Consider the following 16,592-nt stretch of genomic DNA (forward strand, 5'->3'; position numbering starts at 1 on the left):
ACGGTCCACTGTAGCACTACCGGTCAGGGTTAGTCAGTAATGCTACAGTATACTAGCTTACGGTCCACTGTAGCACTGCTTTTCTCAATGACATGGTAAAGAGGAAACATGAATGGACTTTTCCCCTTCAGTGTCTAAGGTGGCTTCTAGTCAGATGATCCTGAAATCCCTTTCTCTTTCCTACTGGACCCAAAATACAAGTCAGCGGTACTTCAGACAGCAACTCCACAAGTGCAACCATTCTTTCTGAAGGCAGAAATTCCAAAGGACAAGTGAGGAGAAAAGAGCAAATATGTATCCTGTTCCAAGAGTTCTCTGCCTGCCGGAGAGGTGAAGGCTAAAGCACCAGGCACCTTCAGCTGCTCAGGTAGCATCGGGGCACAGCACATCCATGGAGCCCCGGGCACAGCACATCCATGGAGCCCAGCCATTCTGAGCAAGAAATTGAATCTGAGCAGGAAAATAAGTGTGAGTGGAAATGGCTGGAACCCACTGGGGGCCCCGGCAATGGTCTTCCTGTTTGAAGACGTGCGGTCACCTGAAAGAACTCATCCCTGTGTCTGTGAGAGGGAACGAGCTAAAGGGTCTGTGCTATTTAATCAAAGAGACTCGCACGCACGTATGTGGAGGAGCGCTAGGTAGGATCAGCACTTCGCAGTGGACACGGAAGACCTGTAAACTGGAAATTTCTCACTGCCCTGTGCTATCTATTAAGTCGATCTAAACTTATGATGCCTCAGAGCTACGGACTATTCTAAATGTCAGCCTCTGTTAGCATTAGCCAATGAATGTCTGCAAGGCAGCCACATAAGCATACAGTTCTATAGAAACAGAAAAAATAATCAGTTACATTGGAAGAAATCAAACTCAGAGAACCCAACAGTTAAGAAAATCCAAGCATCTATGGTCTGGGATTATTCTGACCATGTAAAGTTTGAAGAAAGGCTTGAATATAATCTGGTTAATTTGTTTGGTTTTTCTCCCCCAAGATTCAATTCAACCTTGAAAATCATCAATTTTCAATGCAACCATGGAAATGGAAAGAATTAGTCATTCACAAGCCTGGCTGCATTTGCAGACATTTATGAGGCAAACATAAGCAACTTACGGATGACAGGGCATGCTTCAGACCGACGACCTGAGCAGAAGGGGAGGAGGAGGTGTCCAGTTCCATCAGCTGCTTCAACTTCTCTCTCTCCATCGATATGCTATTGAAAGCTGACCTTAAAGCGAAGTAAACTATGAAGATATAATCATTACAAGAAGGAACAAAAGAGAGGCATAATTAAAAACTTAACGTAGAAGCTGTACTTCTTACACAAGAATTCAGCAAAGTACTCTGAGTTCAGCAAATGACATTCTACATTAATTTTTAAAAACATACTGAATGTGTGAGAGCAAACCCTCATGGAAACTTCTAGGCTCCGGTGACAACATGAAGTAACATAGGTTCATAAATGCTAGGATTTCCTAATCCTGTTCGGGAGAGCCTGAGAGGTGGGAGAGGCCTGTGTGGATGGGAAACTGTGTGGCTCAATGGAAAAATAGAATCTCTTAACATTTACACATGCTTTGATCTGCCCAGGCCTCCCACAACGTTATGACTTAAAGGGTTAAGATGACCACTATTCAGTTTTACATTCTTAAAGACTAGAAACTGAAAGGCTCCCTGGCTATCAGGGAAATATGGTATCATTGTATCAGAATAGACAGGGTGCACCTCAACCAGGTGGTCAAAATCAATGACCAGTGAGAGTCAGGTAAACCCTGGGAACCACATCTCCAATGCCTTAGAAAAACCAGACTGAACTGAAAGACAGTCCAGGATTTGAAACTTGGATCTGATCATGAGAAAACCGCAGATAACTGAACAGCCTGTTTTCTAAAAACTGGCCTGCATTCTTCAAGGGCTTGGAGGTATCAACTTTATAAAAATCTGCCCCCAATTAATCCCCTGCGGAAGAAGCAGGACAATGAAGAACTATGTTGGATCCAGATCCAGTACCCAACGGGAGAAGGATATTAAAAGACATTTTTCAGAAGCTGACATTGTGACTGGGAGACCAAAGTGTCATTTCCCAGTGACATGTCCTGAGTTAGATAACTTCACTGTGCCCAGTATATACACTAAAGCATAAAGCCTCAAAGAAGAGCTTACACAATACAGAAGTCCAATTCTCACAAATTTCAGAAAAATAAAAGCATGTGTGGAGAAAGAGCTGGGGATGTGTAACAGTGAGAACTCTGGGTAGAGAGTTTGTCGGAGTTCTTTGTTCTACTCTTGGCAGCTTTTCTGCAAGGTCAAAATGATTTCAGAATAAGGTGCCACCCTGTTTCTTGCTAGTTTCCTCACTCGGATCCCCTCCTTTGATTTTAGCATTCAGGCCCTCTGCTTGCAGGCTCTGTGAGACCTTAGAACCAGAACCCGTTAAATGCCCAAACTGGAGTTTTCAAAACTTGGGCTAGGACCTGTAGATGTGGCCCAGAGGGTAAAGTGTTTTCGTGCAAACCTGAAGACCTGTGTTAGAGTGCCAGGCCTCACGTAAAGCCAGCTGTGACACTGGGTCTGCAATTCCCGTGCTCCCCAGTGAGATGGAAAGTGGGGATGGACTCCCCAGAAGCTCCCGGGCCAGACAGATGGCTTATCCAGCAGGGAATAACAAAGAAACCCTGTTTCAAACATAGTAGAAGCGAGGACTGACACCAAAGTGACCCAGTGTTCGCTTGCGCTCTCTCTCTCTCTCTCTCTCTCTCTCTCTCTCTCTCTCTCTCTCTCACACACACACACACACACACACACACACACACACACACACACGAGCTGTAGTATGCACATGCTCAAATTCATACACACACACTTACACAGACACGCACACACGCGCGCGCGCACACACACAGAAATTAGAAAAAAGAATCAGGTATGACAAAATATCTACTAGGGTCTGATCACATAGGGTACACATTACCACCTAGGGGTAAGGGAATCACTACCTAAAGCACTGAGCATAGAGACCACATTAGAGATTATCTTTCCAATCTCTTCCATTACAGCTTGTCACAGAAGGGCAGACAAGGAGAGGGCCCTGCGACTGGCTTCTCCAGTGACCGATATTTTATTAAATTTCACAGGCTTGCATTTCCAGCAGTATCGTTATCCAAGAATGGCCTATTGGATAACAGAAACTAAACACTCACTATCAACTTGCTTCCTTTATTTGCCAGCAAGAAGGAAGGCTGTCCATTGTCTAATAGTCTATGTGCAGTTGCTGGCTGACAGGCTCGGGAACTTAGTGAAAGACCCAGAGAATTGCCACTGATATCCTATGCATGCATGCACGCATGCACGCACAAATGCATGTGAATCTATTAGCTGTGGTGCTGCTTCTATGACCAGGAGGGAAGGATCCATCACTTAATCATTCTATAAGGTTGGGAAAGTTATCTGATGTGCATGAACTCTACGTGGGGATACTGTTAGCATTTACTTTATAGCCTGTGATAAGGATCAAATAGGGCCAGGCAGGCAAAGTCTTTAACCCAGTGCACCAATGTGATACATAATGATGTTACTAACGGGTAACATCAGCATTGCAGCCTGGGCACCACAATAAACAAATGCATAATGACAAGGTTGGAAAGAGAAAAACAGAGGCATGAGCCCCTGGAGACATGATGGCGGTAAGAGGTGAGAGAAGGGGCTAATAGACATGCTGAAATTGCCCAACAGGCATGAGAGATGGTGTACAATAGCCTAGAGCTTTACGGACACAGATACAGCTGTAGGATGCCCCACCACCACCCTGGCTCTGGGCAACAATGGAAACCCAAGATGAAGAATGGGCTACTATCTGGATTGGACCTCCTTGAAGGACCAACACGGCCCTCAAAACCACTGGAGACCATGCTGTTGTCTGTGGCCCATGCTGCTGCTCCAGACCTCGTTGAAGCCCAAGATCCACGTGGACATATGCAGGCTGTGCTGCTGACTTGATGATGTCTTCAGGCTTTGGTGTCTTAGGAACCATCTTGATGTGTGTGGCATGTATGGCCAGCCCCCTGAGGACACGTTGAATCATGTGCTCCATGTGGCTTCTGAGGGCCATGGGTGGGTTCCTATTACAGCCAGGCACCATATTGATGTCTGTGGCCCGTGTTAACACCAAAGCCCACATAGATGTCCCACGTCTGCGTTTTCAGGCATATTAATGTGCATGGGCATGGGAGACCTGGCCCTGCCCCTCACTGGTCTATACAAGGTTCCCCTCAGCTGATGGCTTCTGGCATGGATGCAGGCAGAGAAGACTCATCAACCCTGGCGGGGCTGGCCACTAGGAATTTGATCATGTTCCAATGAATACACGGACAACACAAAATGGACTTGCTTCTTCCTTTTTTCTTTTGAGTGGGGAATCAAATGGGGAGGTGGACATGGGAAGACTAGGAGGTGAGCATAATCAGGGTGCATGATATGAGGTTCCCCAATAATTAAAAAGAGAGAGAGATGCACGAGAGTGACAGTGATGCCTGTGTTCTTGAAATCTGGGCAGCAGGAGTAGTGTGATACTTAGCTCTTATCAGAATGATTATTAATTAAATGCACATAGGGTAGAGAGTGTAGGAATGAGGACTGGCGTGAGCTTGCTGAGACAAGGAACAACAGCCTTGTGGGGAAAGGACAACAGGCCACACAGGAACCTCACTGCATTTTATGCCTAGTTAGACATCTCCCCTCATCCTTCCCCTATCCCTGACAGCTCACCCAGTGGGTGCCTGGGGGTTCTATCTTTCTGCGGACACATTTGTCTCCCCAGACACCACAAGGGTTCACCTGGCTGGCTCTGCTCTCCCAGCTCATCTGTTCTGCCTTTCAGATGCCAGGTGAGGCTCTCCACCAGACTAGCCCATTCTTGTTTATGCTTTTTAAAGGGACAGAATGGGCCCTGTCTGTTTCAGTGTTCAGTTAAGAGAGCTAGCAATGGAGCTCGCTGGTAGAGTGCTTGTCCAAGGTCTTCAATTGCTAGGTCCTTCGTGTTCAGGAAAAGAAGTGCATATGTAAAAATACAGTGGGCATAAACAATCCTATTTTATTGTCAGATATAAAAAACTCCTCCTAGAGGATCAAGAAAATCAGGTCCCCTAAAGGGGTGGAGGAGGATAGGGAGAAGGGGAAAGAGATATGAAACTAGGTCTCACTATATAGCCCAAGTTGGCCTCAAATGTGTGCTTCCTGACTCAGGCTTCCAAATGATGGGCTCACCACTGCGTTCAACCACAGTTGGTTAACTTTCTCAAACAGCCTTAAACACGCCAGAGGATATTAAAGCGGTCACTCTTGGCCAACTCATGACCCATAACTCCCAGAGCAATGGCTAGAGGCTGCTCCTGGAGACCATAATTACACTGTAAGTCACCTGCTTGCTAGTTCTACGTCAACTTGACACAAGCTAGAGTCATCTGAAAGGAAGGAACCAAAATTGAGAAGACACTTTCATAAGATCCAGCTCCAGGGCATTTTCTTGATTAGTGATTGGTGGGGAATGGCCACCCCTGGGTACCACCATTGGGCTGGGGGTCCTTGGCTCTCTAAGAAACCAGGCTGAGCAAGGCAGAAACTTGCACCTTCCTGGCTTCTGCATCAGCTCTTGCATGTCCTGATTGAATTCCCGTCCTGACTTCCTTTTAATAATGAACACTGTGGACGTTTAAGCTGCATAAACCCTTTCTCCCAACTTCCGTTTTGGTCACGGTGCTTCATCACAACAACAGAAACCCTAATGGAGACAGAGACATTGGATCACAAAGATTAGAGTATTTCCTGGGTTGGGAGTGTCTTCTTATTTATTTCTGATGTCATCCTAAATGCACTAGAGATAAATAAGACGCTTAAAAAAGAAGATACCTAAATGAGTGTATTGCACCCGTGGCTATGTAACCATAAACAAGGACACCCAAGAAGTCTGAGATGTACAGGGTTACAGAGAACCTCAAAGATCACCTAAATCACCCGAAGCATGGCCACCCTCTCTCCAGCCCCCACACCCCTGCCAAATGGTCGTCAGCCCCTGCCACTTAGCCCCTGCCTGTCACCTGAGGCGCACTGGGTTCTGAGACACGCTGCAGCTACGCAATGCTTGCCTTCGTCTCTCCTCGTTGTCCAACAAACATCAGAAGGCAGTCACAGAGTCTGCCTTTCAACCTCTTCACTGGTCTGTTCTCACCCTTGCTGGACTAGGATGGTGGGACATAGTTTGGGCTCTTCTGGGGAGGAGGATGGATATAGGATCTTGCCAGGTTGGCCTGGTGTCAAGCCCTCCAAGCCTTGGAATTACAGATATACTCTGCTAGCCATACCTGACACCAGAAGAAGCCTTTGATTGTCAGAAACCTTCAGCTCCAGCCATAGGATGGACACCATATGCATGGCTCAGTTGACTCTTGGCCCCTCCCTTTCTACTTGCTACAGGCTCCTACCACCTCAGGTTGGAGAGAATCTGTGGGCTTTGCACTGGGAAGTCATCTGTGGCATTCTGAGGAGCTGAAGACCACCTACTCATGCTCTCTCCTCCACAGTGTGTTAACTTCAGGGAAGACTGTAGTTATCAGTTGCAAGGGCATCGTGCCAAACAGAGGGAAGGCAATGTGCAGTATGGTGAATGTGTATTCTCCTCGGTCCCTGTTACTTAGCTATGGCTTAGATTTTGGAGGAACGATCAGTTTCCAAACCTAAATGGACTGACGATGTGGGAGATGCTGGCATCTCATGGTGCTTTAAGGAAACAGTGAAAAAGTGCATAAGAACACAGGAGTCAGAACAGCAGGGCATGCATATAGTGTGTGTGTGTGTGTGCGCGCGCGCGTGCGCAGGGGAGGGGTAAACAGGGTGCCTCAGTGGACTAACATTCCTAAACTATCTGGAGTGATTTGATGATCTGTAATCTATTTCTTTTCATTTTCAATCCTTACATGGTGCCGGCATAGCTGTAAAATACCTTTTAAACACTATTCAAATTGAATTAATTTAGATGCATTATTGAATTTTGCTAAACAATCCACTTCTTTCTGAGCATGTACGTCAATCCAATTGCCCAGCCACTAACAGTGAATTCTAACTGTGAGCAAGGCACAAGCAGCCCTTTCCTCGGGTCACACATATTTGTGGTGGCACTGTGACATATGAAGCTTTTCCTTCAAGGCTTCTGTAGCTCTAAACAGTTCAGAACGTGACCACTCCATCCCAGTTTAACACCAGAGAACACTCCGGGCACACAGGAATACAGAGTTTGCCTTTGTTCTTAGTTTGGTTTTCCTATTTGTAAATGAGCGTTTCTCTCATGAGTAGGATTGCAGGAGGTCTGCTTCTCTTCTGTGCCAGAAGGAGAGGGTCCCCTTCTGTGGCGGTTTGAATGAGAATGGCTCATATATCTGAAAGACTGGTTCCCAGTTGGCGGCCTGTTAGGGTTAGGAGGCGGGGCCTTGTTGGAGGGGGTGTGTCACTGGAGTGTGTCACAGGAACGTGAAAGCAGCACAGAGGAAGTCCCATCTCCCAATAGTAACATTTTATTAACCACAGCACAACATAATCCCAGGACAGGGAGGGTAGAGTAATGGAGTGTGCCCAGACTTCTTCAGACTTACACGCACTCGTTGGAATGTGTGTATGCCTCAGGTCAACGTGACCTTATCGCACTGGAAAACTCCTATAACCAGTGCTTTGATCAGAATACAGAACATGCCCATCACCTTTATAATTACAGTCACATCTCCCCCCTCCCCCTCACTGTTCCTAAACTCTGGCATCCACTAATTTCCTTCATCATTTCCAAAGTGAACCCACAGAGGTCGTAAACTTTAGAAGTCAGCTATTTTCATTCCACTACTGTCTTTGGGCTCTCTCTAGGTTGCTGCATATATAAATGTAAGTCCCTACTTATTGCTAAGAAGTTTTCCACTGCATGGATACATCATGGTTTATTTAACTCTTCATCTGCTGAACTGACTTGCTTCTAGTGTTTGACCAGTACCATAAATCTGCTTGTAATATTTTGGTGTTGTGGTGCTAACAATAACAATGCAGGCTCTACCTCTGAGCCCCAACCCCAGCCTGCCCTAAAAACATCTGTGCACAGCAGCTCCCCATAGCTGCATTCACTGCTCCAAATTACATGCTCAAGAGCACAGTGGTTGAATCTTGTGGTAGGTATGTGTTTAGTTTATTTACTGGTAGGCCACCCTCTGGAATGCACCACCATCTTCCATGGTCACCAGTCACTGGATGAGATATCCGGTTCCTGGGGCTCCATTCAGAGACTGCTCTTCTAAGAGTACGCAGCAAGGCCTCAGAGCAGCACCATCTGCATTTCCGGAATGGCTAACGATGTCAAACCCACATTTCCATGTTTTCAGATGAAGAATAATGCTACAGTAGGTATCTGTATATGGATGTGCTTTAAGTTAATTCCTACAAATGGATTCTTCAGAGAGGAACTGCTCAATTGGGGTTGAGAAGAGGTGAAACAAATGCCACATTAATCCACAGAGAACCATTTTATATCTTACCACCAGCATATTAACACTCCCATTGTAGCGTATGGAAGGCACTCCATGTTCTCTAACACATGCTAGAACATCTTTAGACGCTTAAGTGCCTGTAAATTTAAGATCAGTAGAGAGCTGCTGTCCTGTTTTGTTTAGAGGGTAATGATAATGGAAAAAAATCTGCGCTCAAAACAGATGCAAACTTTAAAAACACTCTCGATCTCCAGTTGATTGAACCCATGGATTCTGCCAGCCAAATCCCAAACCCTTGGTGTCTCCTCCAAGCAGCCAAAACTAAAATCGTTGCAACAACATTATCACGGACAAAGACATAAATAAAAACGAGGCTTTTGAAAGCCTTATCAGAGCAGAAAATGAGCCCACTGAGATAGATTCCCCAGACTCAAGCACGCACAGGACGTGTTAGTGAGATCTCCTGGGAAGCTACAACTGCAGGGATGGATTGACTGGTGAGAGCTGCAGAACTGTAGAGAGATTGGACTGTTGTAGGCCCAGAGACTAAGTACCGTATCTAGGACTAATTCTAGCCCTCTCGAACATTCCTTGCTTACCTTTGGTTTGGAACTAATAACTTATGACTAATAGATTTAAACACCCAACCAACAGACAAACAAATAAAAACCACCTTTGGAATTAATTAGCTTAAAAGACCACAAGTTTCCATCATCCCAAAAGCTAAGAATACCATCAGACAGCATTTGGGCCTATGGAAAATCTTCTCCGTGCTCACTGCAATCCTCTCTGGTGTATCCCCCGATAAATTTTAAGCCTGCCTTGATTTGTGACTTTCCTGATCTGTAAAACTCTAAAACCTCATTAAACTGCTTGAACTTTGGAACATGGAATTGGGGGCAAGGTAGAGCTACGTCCCTGGCCCACAGTCACTAACACTTGGCTCCAGAACAAACTATTATTCCCTTAAAGATGAGAGCCATAGTTCTGTACTGACAGACACTTCCCTCACATATGTTGTTAGGAAGCAGGAAAACTCATTCACCTTTATGGGCGACATGGCACAGGTCCTCCTGCATCTTGGAGAACTCCGACGAGGCTTCAGAACCATCCGAGTAAGACTTCTCTTCTCCAAAGTCCAGTGTTGACAAGTTAGGATTGGAGGAGTGCAGTCTCACCGGGCCAGAAAAAGGTTTAGGGACCTAACGTGACAGCACAGGGAGAGATTTCTGTTCAGACTAGAGCCTCCATGACTGGAACTGATTAAGGGGGTATCTTAGAAGTGTCTCTTCCTGCCAAGGGATTAACGCCAAAGAAAAATGAATGAAAACTGGGGAGATGCTCTCCCCGCCACTGGCATCCTATAAAACTATGAATGGGCAGGAAATCACATGCTGTCTCAGACACGGTGGAAACTTCACAGTCACGAGTTGAAAATGACAGTGAATGTTCCCATGTAACTAGGCCACCAGAGCAAATCAGTTCCCACATGACTTTCTTCACTTGCACCTGGAGCTTCTGGAAAATGAACCAGCTGCTCACGTTTGCGCACGAAATGTTCTTTACTCGGAAAGCATCCCCGTTAGCTCCCAGGGCTGACAAGAGTTTCTCTAAACGCTCCAGATTCCGTTTGGTTCTAACGTTTCCATCTAGTATGTGACCTTGACAACAGGTTAGCTGTCCCTGGGAAAGACGGCTCCTGGCACCCAGAATGGGGGCTCAGGTGGGGGGCTGGGAGTTTGAAGGAAAAGGGCGAAAGGGCCTGTGGAATAGAGGCTCAGGCCTGTAAGCGCTGAGAGAAGACAGGTCCACGAGGAGGGATTGTAACAGAGGTAACTCAGAGGATAGGGCCACAGCAGCCGTCTCGCAAGACACACTAGAGCAGGGAGCATCACAGACAAAGCTAGATGTTAAAGAAGGAAAGACCCCAAATTCTCACAAGCGTGGCAGCCCCTCCAACATCAATCCATTTCCCCTTCAGAAATTCTCCCCTGCCCAAGTATTGTCATGGCCTTATCCTTGTAACCAGAGGACCTGTTATTAGAGTCATCTGTCCACACAGGTAGAGAGATCAACTCCACGACCTTCACTTTTCTGCCCTAATTGAGCCAGAGGACCCTGCCCGTGGCGTGCAGAGAGGCGCCATGCGGAGGGCAAGCCCTGTGACGAAGCAAAGGTTACCTGCAGCATTCCTTTAGCATCTTTGCCAATAGCTCTGGACCGCCACCTCCTGTGCGAGCGCTTTTCCTTTTTGGGACTTTCAAAAGCTCCACCCTTCATTTGAAAACAGGAGAGAGAAGAGAGCACAGACAGTAAGATCCACCAAAACTACAGGGACAGACGCACAGCAAAGTGACCACAGCCATCCCCTCGAGTTGGGCTAAGGCACTGGATAGAGGACATCCCATGTTAGTCAGATGTGGGGAACAAGAGAAGACAGAGGGTGAACTGAGGAGCAGGCAGGCTGACCTGGATGGCGTTGATAGCTGGCGCCGAGTATGTCCGATGCAAGACGTCCATGCTTTCTAAGAGCTGGCTCATCTCCAGCAGATAAGTGTGGCAGTGTGCCAAGTCTGTGGGAAGAGGGGCAGATGCTCACCACTGTCCAGGAGCACCAGGCTCTGTCTGCCATATCTGACTCCCCCCTTTACATTCTTTCCCCCCACAGGAAAAGCCATAGATTCTAGTGGTTTACTATAGGAATTGGGCTGCCTCGATTGAAACCCACTTGTGAACTGGGACACAAGTTCCCTGTTCTTTGGTTTTCTCTTGTGGGGAATCCGGATAATTACACATGTAGCTACAGTGCTCAGACTTAAATCGATGTATTCAGAGTGCTCAGAGGAATGTGGCCTACTGCAGGAACTCAGAATACCCCAGCACTGGCACCCCTAATCCAGCAACAATAGGCTCTAAGTTGTACCAGGATCCAGGATGACCCTCCACAGATGGGCCTCAGATGACAGAAGGGCAGGATAGACTAGAACATGGTCACTAACGTGAGCAACAGTCCACTCCACACTGGCTGCCCTGGCTGCCCTGGCTGCAGATGGGGATTCTGCTGAGTAATGAATGGGCCACAAGCTCAGCATAGCAGCTCTCAATCTCCAGAAGCACAGCGTCACCTGTGCGCCCATGGATCTTAGGCTCTATCCCTATTTCCCGATTCATGCATCTGGGTTGGGCCTGGGAATCTACATTTTAAAATACCCAGGCCAGCCTGCTGATGCTGGTCCAGGTACAATGTTCTGAAGACCGTTTCGACAGTCAATCAGTGGAGCTAGTAAGTGACATTGTGGGAGGGGTAGAGACTAGATACCCACTGGAAACTACATCTCATGTAACACAGGGAAGGCTGCCACTTGACAACTTTCTCCAATAGTGGCCCCAATTCAAGGACATACTTTAGAAACAATTTTGTTTGTCTGTCTCTTTCTGTGTGTCTATATGTTTGTATGTGTGTCTGTCTCGGTGTGTCTTTCTGTCTGTGTATCTTTGTGTGTGTGTTTGTGTCTGTCTGTCTCTGTGTGTCTTCGTGTATGTGTGTGTCTTTCTGTCTGTGTATCTTTGTGTGTGTGTGTCTGTCTCTGTGTGTCTTTGTGTGTGTGTGTGTGTGTGTGTCTGTCTGTCTGTCTGTCTCTGTGTGTCTATTTAGCCTGTCTGTGTGTGTCTATCTGTATCTGGGTGTCTGTGTTTGTGTTTTCTGTGTCTTTCTGTCTGTGTCTGTGTGTCTTTATGTGTGTATAGGTGTGTCTGTGTGTGTGTGCGTGTGTGTGTGTCTGTCTAGCCTGTCTCTGTGTGTCTGTGTGTATCTTTCTGTCTGTCTGTCTAATGTGTGTCTGTCTGTCTGTCTCTGTGTCTGTGTGTCTTTCTGTCTGTCTGTCTAGCCTGTCTCTGTGTGTCTGTGTGTATCTTTCTGTCTGTCTGTCTAATGTGTGTCTGTCTGTCTGTCTCTGTGTCTGTGTGTCTTTCTGTCTGTCTGTCTAGCCTGTCTGTCTCTCTGTGTGTCTATCTGTCTGTCTCTGTGTGCCTGTGTGTGTCTCTTGTTTCTGTGTTTGTCTGTCTAGCCCGTCTGTATGAGTCTGTCTGTGTGTGTCTTTGTGTGTATGTTAGAACATGCACACTACTATACCCATTTTGTTTTTAAAAAAAGGTCTCTCACTGGCCAGAATCTTATCAAATAGTCTAAGTGTGCCCAGCCCCAAGGGATCACCTATTTCCAACTCCTTATGGCTTGGATTACAAGCACACATGACCACATCTGGCTTTGCCTGTGGGCTTTGGTAATCAATCCCAGACTCTCATGCTTGCACAGCAAGTGCTTTATAAACCAAGCTATCCAGCTCGCAACCTCTTTTTAACTCAAATACTCTTTTTAATTCAAAACCTTTAAGTTCCATATGCTCCAGGCCTCACCTTAGACAATTAAGCCTGACCTCTCTCTCCCACTGGAAACCTCAGTCTGGCTCTCCAGATGAGCTTAGCTAATTAGGGTTGAGAACACTGAGTTGCCTTGTGGAGGACTGATCCACCCTGCCTCCTTGTCAGACTCACTCAAGGAGTTCTGGGACCAGGGTCACCGGGGCAGCACCCCAGACTAATTTGAACAGGATGTTTGGGACAGAGGCATGGGCACAGGCACCCCCACTTTAAAGGGTCCAGATAGCTCAGCAATTAGGTTAAGGGTATATGCTACTCTTACACAGTACCCAACTTCACCCCCACTGAGCAGCTCCAGGGGATCAGATGCCCCCTTCTGGCCTCTGTGGGCACCTGCACTCACATCCATCACCCCCAAACACATACCACACATAAACATAATTTAAAACAATATAAAAATCGTGATTCTAGGTTGGGGATTTGGCTCAGTGGCAGAGCGCTTGCCTAGGAAGCACAAGGCCCTGGGTTCGGTCCCCAGCTCCGAAAAAAAGAACCAAAAAAAAAAACAAAAACAAAAACAAAAACAAAAACAAAAACAAAAATCGTGATTCTAGTGTAAAGCCAGGGTGTAGAATGCCTACACTGGGCTCTCCACCTGGCCACTTACTCCCTTAAGGACACTGATTCCTCATCTTGGGTGGGCAGCAGAGTCATTTGTTTGCATTTGGGTGCTAATAGTCCCCACCCATGGAGATATGATTTCTGTCTCCAGGAGGAACTCATGCACCCATCCCAGGACTAGACAAGGAAGTCTTTTGCATCCAGGTGAAGACACTGAGCTCTGTGGGGAGAGCATGTGGGCTAACAATGAGACCTTCATTAGCAGAGTAAGGGATGGAACGGAACGCAGAGGAGTGACAGCAAGGACACAAATGGCCATGAAGGTAATGCCAAGGGCACTCCACTGCAGCAACACGGCAAAGAGAGACACAAGAGCTCAGCTGCTATCTACGCGTGTGAAGGCAATACCAAGCACGCATCCACAGCGCCACAGAAAAAACAGACACAGGAGCCAAACTGCTACCTTTCGAGCACTTTTCCATGTCCTCTGAAGACTGTAGCCAGAATGGAACTCGTGTGTCCCCACCACAAGAAAATGACAAATTGCTTCCAGCTGGAAATGAATTCTGCTTTGATAGACTGCTGCGCTGTTCATGGATGACAAGAGCAGGTTAGAAATCTGGCCACTACCCCAGCTAAAGCACACCATGCTATATGGCCCTCCGCAGCCATCTTTATTTTCTTCTATGAAATGATGATGCCACGGTAACATTTGGGAAACAGTCCACAGTCCTGTGCGGTTGTACACAGGCTTAGCTGCATTCGACAGCCAGGTAGGAAAAACAAGGTCAGTGTGGCTAAGAGAAAGCCACAGATCAGATCAAGGATCCCAGATGGCTCCTTACCCCAGCTCCCTGCCTTAATCCGTGCTAGTTATATCCTGGATCTGTTACTGGTCAAGAGACTAACTGGATACCTCCACCCCAACCTACCCTGTTCCACCGATAAACCTTCCCTCAGACTCACTCCTGGGATGTCCCTCTCTGTTCTTTCAGGCTTGTTGCTGGCAACACAATCATTACCTTCCTACTGGAAACAGACTCGAATACTCCCGGAGCAGAGTCTGTGACAGAGGACCCTGGGAAAAAGTGGTTGACATCCCGGGGAAACATGGCGATCTCATTCTGCCGGTACATTCTGTGGTGACGAAGCTTGGACACCCACTCGTCAAAGACGTCTTCTGACTTTACCTGCAGGGCGTTAGAAAGAGAGAGGTCGAAGAGAGCCAGCCACTGGCTAAAAAGGGATCAAGGGATCAGTTATTTATCAAAACGACGTGAAAAAGAAGAAAATGCACTTGTGTCTTGGTTTCATTTATGTGGTCTCGGAGACCACCCGAGGAAGACGCACAGTCGCAGAATACACACTCGTCTCCTGTGAGATGTTCTAACCACCACACAACTTCTAAGAATGCAAACAGGGCTAGTTTTTATTAAACAACAAATGAACTAAAACTCGCATTTATCTCTTAAAATACTTCCAAGTTCTCTTGCCTGAGACTTGCCCACTCCCTGCTGAATGTATCAGTTCTGTTCATCACTTAAATGCCTGCAGCTCAGACTTTATGAACCAGTCTGAATGGAACTGACGTAGTAGGTGTTTCCTGAGGTAGTGGCCTATGCTCGTCTAGTCTGTGCAGGATACATGGCTGGAAGGAACTGCTAACACACGTGCTGGTCAACTGAAAACCATTTCGCCACTTTCAGAAAAAGGAAAAGTATCTGACAAAGCATTGCAGAGTACTGCTCTTGTTATTTTTTTAAAAAATGATTTATTTATTTTATATATATATGAGTGCTCTATCTGCATGCATACCCGTGTGCCAGAAGAGGGCATCAGATCTCATTACAGTTGGTTGTGAACCACCATGTGGCTGCTAGGAATTGGATTCTGGACCTTTGGAACCACAGTCATCTCTGCAGCCCCCAATTATTGTTATTATTATACAAATATTTATCCATCCCCTCCCCAGCAAAGGAAATATAAATATCCACTTTCTAGGAAGAATGTTTTAGTTGACAGTTTTTATTTGTTTATTTGAGGTGGTATATTGTCATGCAGCCCAGCAATATGCCTCTCACCGTGTAGCGTGTTGTACTACACTCACTGTGTCGCACAGACTGGCGTCAGACTTGCTATGTAGCCCAGGCTGGACTTGAGCTTATGAAAAGTCTTCTGTATTAACTACCTAAATGCTGGGATTATAGGCATCGCACCATGCCTGCTGTAACTAATAACTTTTCTCAGGAAAGAGTTCAAATGCTCATAAAAGTGTTAAAAGAAATGAAGCAATCACTTCTATACTACAGACATCTTTAAGCCAGTATTTTGTGTATCAAACACACTCATAATTTCAAAGTGAAAAGTGAGATGCCTATAGATTAGGATCTGGATTCATTAAGTGTAATTTAAAATAACCCCCAAATATGCCAGGTAGGCCAGTGGCCGGCCAGGCCGGTGCTGTGACCATCCTGACTACGGCTGCAGCTGGGAAGGAGCCTGCGCAGACAGAGAGAGGTAGCAGAGCTCAGAGAATCGGGACTTCATGTTGCTCAAGGTACCTGAAGGTTGAGGCTCTTCCTTAGCACAAGTCTGTAGGAAGCCACAGCACAGACACACACACACCTATCTGTCTCTTCTGCATTGTGAGCTCCTAAACTGACTGCACTTCCCAGATGTGGTTAAAAGGAATTTTGTAAGAATCTTCTGTCGTCCTTGCACTGATCTGCTTCCCAAAGCCCTGAAAAACCAGTGCCCAAGGTGCTCATTTTGACTCATTTTTTTTTATTGGATAAACAAGAAGAGAAACGAGGTACTTTATTAAATAACCAACCACAATCTGTCACAGGCCCTGCAGCAATTCCAGGACTGTGGCTGGGCGACCACTGCTCTTCTGCCCAGACTTCTTGGGTATAAAATGAGAGAAAGAATAAAGCTAGGTTTGGTGGTGCATGCCTGTAACCTCAGTACTCAAGGTTTGTGAGTTCAAGGCCAGCCTGGGCTATACATCAAGACCTTGTATTGATGGTAGGGAGGAGTGAGGTGGGAGGAAGGGGAGGGGTAAGACGGGATAGGGAGACCTC

At 46.5% G+C, this 16,592-nt stretch overlaps 1 protein-coding gene across 14 annotated transcripts in view; it reads right to left on the reverse strand.

Annotated features, from left to right (window-relative positions):
- The window catches only part of Osbpl3 (oxysterol binding protein-like 3), a 176,787-nt gene that overhangs the window by 45,211 nt on the left and 114,984 nt on the right, over positions 1-16,592 (reverse strand). For 9 of the 14 annotated variants that reach the window (NM_001427811.1, XM_006236519.5, XM_017592994.3 and 6 more), the window contains 6 exon segments: positions 1,109-1,239; positions 9,554-9,710; positions 10,690-10,782; positions 10,978-11,081; positions 13,973-14,096; positions 14,532-14,699. In NM_001427811.1, coding sequence (NP_001414740.1) covers positions 1,109-1,239; positions 9,554-9,710; positions 10,690-10,782; positions 10,978-11,081; positions 13,973-14,096; positions 14,532-14,699 — 777 coding nt within the window. 14 annotated transcript variants of the gene reach the window in all.

This window comes from Rattus norvegicus, chromosome 4 (genome assembly GCF_036323735.1).
Source record: "Rattus norvegicus strain BN/NHsdMcwi chromosome 4, GRCr8, whole genome shotgun sequence".
In the NCBI taxonomy this organism is placed as follows: Eukaryota; Metazoa; Chordata; class Mammalia; order Rodentia; family Muridae; genus Rattus; species Rattus norvegicus.